Source organism: Uloborus diversus, chromosome 7 (genome assembly GCF_026930045.1).
Source record: "Uloborus diversus isolate 005 chromosome 7, Udiv.v.3.1, whole genome shotgun sequence".
NCBI lineage: Eukaryota > Metazoa > Arthropoda > Arachnida > Araneae > Uloboridae > Uloborus > Uloborus diversus.
In genome coordinates this window covers 15,744,133-15,750,726 of record NC_072737.1, presented here as the reverse complement: position 1 = coordinate 15,750,726, position 6,594 = coordinate 15,744,133, and the positions used below count along the sequence as shown (strand labels likewise).

Below are 6,594 nucleotides of genomic sequence, written 5' to 3'. Positions count from 1 at the left end.
ATGGAACTCGAAATGAAGCCATTTCTTTTTAGTGGGTTCTGGGCTGTTAATGTAATAAAATTTAACTTCACTTCCGTTTAAAAAGCATTCTGTACAGGCGTTGTAAAAAAGAAAACTGGACTTTAAAAGAAGAAATATTGCAATATGCAAAAAAGCTTAAAAACAGTCAGTTTTTGGTTAATTTCACGAAACTTAACGGCTTATGTGCGAGCTTAATGGTGCAAAGACTGTAAATCATTGTGAAGATACATGAAAAGAGTGTTCAAAGGAAGCATTTTAACCGTATTATAACAAAAATTTTAAACACTAGTATTTTCATTAAAATTTTCGAAAATTGACCTTTTTTTCTATTTTTGGAGAAATTCAAGCCTTGGTAGCACCCTCAAAGAGTTGTTCAAACTTGATAATATTTTACACGTGGTTGTACCTACACATGCACAGCTTTTGGCAGGTATTCTAAATTAAGATTCAAAATTTCGTCTCTTTCGATCCACCTTATTGGACAGGGCCATATCTTCGCTTGACTCTTGCCCTGCAATTTTGGCCCTGAAACATAACAAAATGGGGAATGTGCACAAGAAGACCTGAATGTGGGCCTGGAAATGGGGTGTTTTCCTTCAGTCAAAAGTACTACTTTTAGTCATTGAAATGGATAGAATGAGCAAAGAAAAAAAATAACATGGACCCAGAAAGTACTTTCATTTTCCCAACAGTTTTTTTTAAATTACTTTTTTTAAATGTCCGATTTTTCAAACAAGGCGTGGTCTGCATGACGTCACAAATGATGCACTTTGCCGCGTCTTTCTACTACGTTTCCACGTTATGATAAACAAGCAGCGAATAAAAATTCACTCTACGCTTGCTATCAACCCTATCGTTGCCAGTACACGTGAGTAAAGATGCGAATTAAATATTTAGCTCTGTGAGTGGCAACACAGAATGGCACTTCATCATTTGTGATGTCATCGGCAGAAGCATAAATAATGAAAGCGCACCGATATAAGTATTTTTTTAAAAGTATTAAACTTAAACAAATTATTTTAAAAAAAGTTAGATTCTATGTTTTTAAGCATGTTCTTTCAGAAAAAAATACTTTTAAAATTTTGGAAACGACCCCATTGGAATTTTATCATGATACCCTAAGACTAGTTCTATTACACACATGTTAAGGTTACACAATTTTTTTTTACAGTGCAGTGGCAGCTAAAGATAGTTGAGCGCACCAGCGAAAGGTACAAAAATCGTACATCTCCTCTTGGAAAACTAATGATAAAAGGTAGGGTATAAAACTACAGGTTACTGCCCCATAGCCGGAGCTAAGCCGGAATTGGAACGAAATTTCAAACTGCTTGTGAGATTTGTAGCTTCATATCGTAGCTTCACTTTTCGAGGTGGAACCGTATCATGTTTGCGGACTCTCGCTGTTGGGTTGAAACATTTTTAGTTGCCAGTATGAAAATATAGCCTATTTATCGAGTTTTTTTCCCCTTCAGTTGTGTTACGGTTATCCCATACTGACGGGCCTAAGCAATAGCGAAGCTGTGTTCTCTGGATACTATAACTGAGCTGTTTCAGTATTTGCTTATAATTGTGCCGTAGCTTCTCTTTCAAGCGGCATCGCTCAAAATCAGTCAAGATTTCTTACCCAAAGCGATGGCTTGTGCATTTTTCTCTTTTAATAATTAACTATCCACAGGTTTTCTTTGCAGGTGGCTTGGCATCAGATTGCAGTTGATGGGTGGAACTATCGTTTTAATCGCAGCCCTCTTGACCGTGGCCCAGCGAGGAACATCGAGTGCTGCACTTGTTGGACTTACGCTAACCTACGCCTTAAGCGTGAGTATGCACTAATTTTAAAATGTACTGGCTTTTCCAGTCATTAAAAAGCAGTTCTGAAAAAGAAGGGTTGGGCGGGGGGGGGTCTAGAGAGAGGTTCCCCGCCCGAGAACCTATGATTTATGCCTTATTGCCTTATCCTTATCAGCACCAACTCCTTTTAGATTACCAAACACCTTTGGGATTACCATATAGCACGAGAAACGTGGTGGGTTCATTCCCATGAACCATGCCGGTTATTAATCCCATATCGTCTTTACCGCCAATGTTAGTATGTTAATAATAGGTATGGGTAAGGGCTGTTATGGTTTAAAAAATCATTAACAAATTCTGGCTTATGACCGGGGGACGATCGCCCCCCGGGTATATACAACATACTTATGTGCATGTAGGCAGTGTGCATATAAATGAAACCCTTCCTCGGTACGTCACTACCGTGGGGTTTTCTTTTCTTGCTTTCATCCAGTTTGCTTCTCCTCCAGTTGCAACATTTTTCCTTTTTTATGAATAGTTATTTATCTAGTGTTCATCTCATGTAAAAAAAAACCTGTGTTTTTATTAACATGGATATTTTGTCGCCAATTGATTTCGATTCTGCTCCTTCATTGTCAATTGACTCTGACTCTGTTCCTTTACCACAGGTCACCGACATTCTGGCGACGATGGTGAGGCTGATGACTCAACTCGAAACCCGAATGGTGTCCGTGGAAAGAATCAAAGAGTATTCCTCGTTGTCGTCTGAGGTTGGTATGTTTGAGGGTGTGGGTTTTGAAAAATAATTGTTCTCGATGTCCATTGTAAAGATATTGCTACAAAAGATTTTAAAAAAATCAATAAGTTAATAAATATTCAAAAATTAAATCGAATAATTAGAGCTATGAAATGGGGAAATGAAGTTCAATCGGTCAGCCTGGTCTGCTCTCCGTTCAGTAATAATTTTTGAAGGAAAAGGTTCGTTCGAAAAACAAAAACAAAAAAAATTGTTTGAAAGGCCTTGATCAGGGTACCCACCCCAATCAATAGTTTATTTTTTGTTATGAAAAATTTTGTGATTGAATTTGAACAATTAAAAGATGATATTAGAATAGACTCCAGGTAGAAGATTTAATTCGATACAAATCCTGATCTTAACTAACGAATTTGTTTCGAATAAGAAAAGGACTAATGAAGTAGAACCTGTTTTTTTACTGGTCAAAACGATTTTTTTTTTTTTTTTTTTTGACGAATTGAAATAATTTTTGACTAAGCTAAGAATAAATTCAATCCTTTTTAATCGGACGCTTTTTATCTAACAAATGCTAACAGTTATTTGTTAAGCACTAAAACATCCTGAAAATGGCAGAAATTTTGAATATTGCTTTTGTTTTCTTTTTCAAGAAAGTAAGAAATGTTATTAATAAAATCTAAATACATTTTTCTGTCGGCTTAATTTTGACGAAGGTAAAGGTGGACTGATTGGTGGAATGATCAAGAAAAGTCGTAGTTTTTTTTGTTGTTGCTTCTCGAAAAAGAGCCCCGCGAACTTTGTAATTTTTCATATAAGTAATTAATAAAAACGTTTTTTTTTTAATACTAAGAAAAAAGTATTTTTTTTTTATAGAATACCTTAACACTATGTGCCGTTGCAGAGTAATAGGAAAATCATTCTCAACTTTTCCCTTCTCGGGATCTATTCAGATTCGTAATTTTTAGCGGAGAAATTTTATTTGTTGCAATATTTATCTTTTAATTGTTTCTTTTTTGTTTGCATGCTAAAACATTAGAAAAACACCTTGAATTTAAGAAGTTTTTAATACAGAACCCATAAATAGTTTGATTAAACATAGCCACCCATTGAAAACATAATGATTTTCTTTCTAGTCAAAAAACCAGTTACATCTGTAAATTGCATAAACTTCAAGTCATAAACATGGACGCTGAGTCTAGGCTATAAAAGCGCAGCTTTTGTTCATCCAGTAATAAACAACATCCGCAATCTAAAAACTTTCAAACTACAGCAAAGACGTTAACCAATCGAATTGTGACAGTTCCCAATGAGATCATAATTCGATTGGGGGGGGGGGGGGCTTTCATGGTCGAGTGATTTCAGTTATCATATATCGTATTGGAGTCAATAAAGCTAAAATATTTAAAGTACATTGTGTATTTTATTTATGTATTTATACGTAGTATAAATGTACTATACGTGTATCTTTACGTACAGGCTCCTTGGGAGACGGGCTGTCAGTTGAGTCTGGAAGGCTGGCCGAGAAAGGGCGCTATCACGCTACGAGACTACAAAATGCGCTACAGAATGAATACAGAGCTCATCCTCAAAGGTGTCAGCGTTCACATACCAGGGCAGGACAAAAGGTGATGACAATGTTTGTTTGCCTATGCATTTCATGATTTTTATCGTATAATAATATGACTGATGTAACTCAAGAAGTAATGCAAAGATTCAAATGAAAATTGGTATGCAGATGAAGCTCGATGGGAACAGGTGCTGATTCGTTTCCAATCTCTCCATGGCTCATTTTTGTTTTCAGTATGACTGCTAAAGTTTTAGATTAATTCAAGTATTGAAACAAAAATTAAAAGATGAGAGGACCACACTGGATCAAGTGCTTATTTATTTTTCATGCCAATCGCTTTCAACTACCGCCAAGACACCAAATTGCGCCAACTTGGTTGAATAGCGATAATTTTAATTTCCTTCACATTTTTCTCAAATGTATTTATTTATTTATTAGCTATTTTATGTTTCGTTAACTCTTCCTTTCCTGAAAAAAAAATAATAATAATGACATTGTTCTTAGAGGATAAATAAAGCTATGCAGTGGCGTATGCAGGATTTTCTTGAGGGGGGGGGGGTAATTTTTTCAAAACATCAATAATTTTTTTTGCCCCCCCCCCCCCCCTTCAAAAAGAATTTGGAAGTAAAAAACTTTTGCTGATGTAATTGCTTTTTCTTATTTACATAATCGAATCAAAAAACCTAGAAACTAATGATAAAACTTTTGATGATATACAAGTTTTTTAGGTCGACTCAAAACGAGGGAGAAGAGTTAGACCCCCCCCCCCTCCTCATCATACGCCACTGAAGCGATAGCTAAAGAGATAGTTTGTTTGGAAAAAAAAAGGAAAAAGAAAAAGTTTGAAGAGTACAGTTATTCGTTTGTGTGAATATTGAAGCCGTGAAATGAAAACTCATTAAAAGAGGTTGAAAATTTATTTATTGGTTGCTTTTAGAAACATGCTTTTGTGAAGTTATGCATTTAAGTTCACTGTTCAGAATTAGCAAACTAGCTCATATATCAAACATAAGTAATTTTTGTGCTTGCAGTACAGTTAAGTCATATTGTTCACATTATAAGGATAAGAGTTCTTTTCATTCGCTAATTTCAATGCTTTTTTAGGTTACCAAATTAGTTGTCCAATTATAAAGTCATATTGAAGTACTTCTTCATACAGTTCTAATTTTTATTGAGTATAAGTTTGAACACATTTTAAGTGCGTGTGGTTACTCTCATGCATTGAAACTGTTAAAAAATGCAGATTAGCCTTTTCTGCTCTGTTGGAAGCTTCTTAGCCGTCGACGGGCGATTCTCATCGACGTTGCCCGGGGAGCACCACGTGGAGGTGACTTCCTTCGCTCCCCAGGAGGCCACCCTTTCCAAATCCGATGTTATACCTTCTGTGGCCTCCCGAGACTTTCCGGAGAACTCTCTTTCTCTCTTCCCAACCGCTGTTTCACACTTTCGTTCTCTACCAACATAGTCCTCTTGTTTAGTGTTAACATCTGCGAAAAGAAAAAAGGAATGTGTTGTAGAGGAGGTGAAACAGTCAGAAACACGAATGCAAACTCTTTTGCATATATGAATTTTTGAATGTCGTAAAAATACTTACTTGCGTGTTAACTTGGACGCAATCCGTTGAAAAAATCCTTTCTTTTTGTTTGGATTAACGCCGAAAGCATACCAGCTGTCATCTGAAAATTGAAAAAGAAGTAATTATTACCACTGCTGTAAATGTCTCAATTCATGATTTTTTTTTAATTTTTTAATTAAAATTAATTAATTTATTTTTGTTAACTTTCCTCGATTATAAATCCACTTTTTATAGTGAAAAACAAAACTACTCTAGTATCCTGCATAATTGCAGGGGCGTGCAGAGGGGGGGGGTTCATAAATCCACTTTTCATAGTGAAAAACAAAACTACTCTAGTATCCTGCATAATTGCAGGGGCGTACAGAGGGGGGGATCATAAATCCACTTTTCATAGTAAAAAACAAAGGTACTCTAGTATCCTGCATAATTGCAGGGGCGTGCAGAGGGGGAGGGAGAAGAGACACCTGTTGGCCCAAGCCCGAGCTTGAAGGGAGCCCAAAATTTTCAAAAAGGGGGTTGAAATCTATTTAGGATGTAAGGGTAAACGATATGGTGGGGGTCCCGCAAAAGTCATTGTAACGGGCCCCAAAATCTCTGTGCACGCCCCTGTCTATCATACCTTTTGAACCTGCATAATTGTCTTATACTAGTACTTAGTCTATTGCGTTACAACTACTGAAAACTGAAAATCACTGTTGTAGCCTCAGTAAAAATGTTTTCTCCATATCTTGCTGTCATTATATAGTTGTTTAAAAGTATTTTTGATTACGTGAAGAATGTTGTTTGAACTATATCTTTCCTGAATCTTTTTTTTTTTTTTTTGTACCTATAATTAAGACATCTTGAATTCCTCCATAAATGAAATGAGTGAGAATCTAGAAAGAAAAG

The 6,594-nt window shown here is 35.9% G+C and overlaps 1 protein-coding gene across 1 annotated transcript; it reads left to right on the top strand.

Moving 5' to 3' along the window:
• Positions 1–4,192, top strand: LOC129226281 (ATP-binding cassette sub-family C member 3-like). Its single transcript, XM_054860882.1, has 4 exons — positions 1–35; positions 1,710–1,836; positions 2,478–2,579; positions 4,040–4,192. Exons 1-4 carry the CDS (start codon positions 1–3, stop codon positions 4,190–4,192), a joined length of 417 nt encoding a protein of 138 aa, XP_054716857.1.
• The last annotated feature ends 2,402 nt before the right edge of the window (positions 4,193–6,594 follow it).

Coding starts and splice junctions, on each gene's coding strand:
- LOC129226281 (XM_054860882.1), top strand. CDS start 1: ATGGAACTCGAAATGAAGCCATTTCTTTTTAGTGG. Junction 36..1,709: donor AAGCCATTTCTTTTTAGTGG/GTTCTGGGCTGT, acceptor TTTTCTTTGCAG/GTGGCTTGGCATCAGATTGC. Junction 1,837..2,477: donor CGCTAACCTACGCCTTAAGC/GTGAGTATGCAC, acceptor CCTTTACCACAG/GTCACCGACATTCTGGCGAC.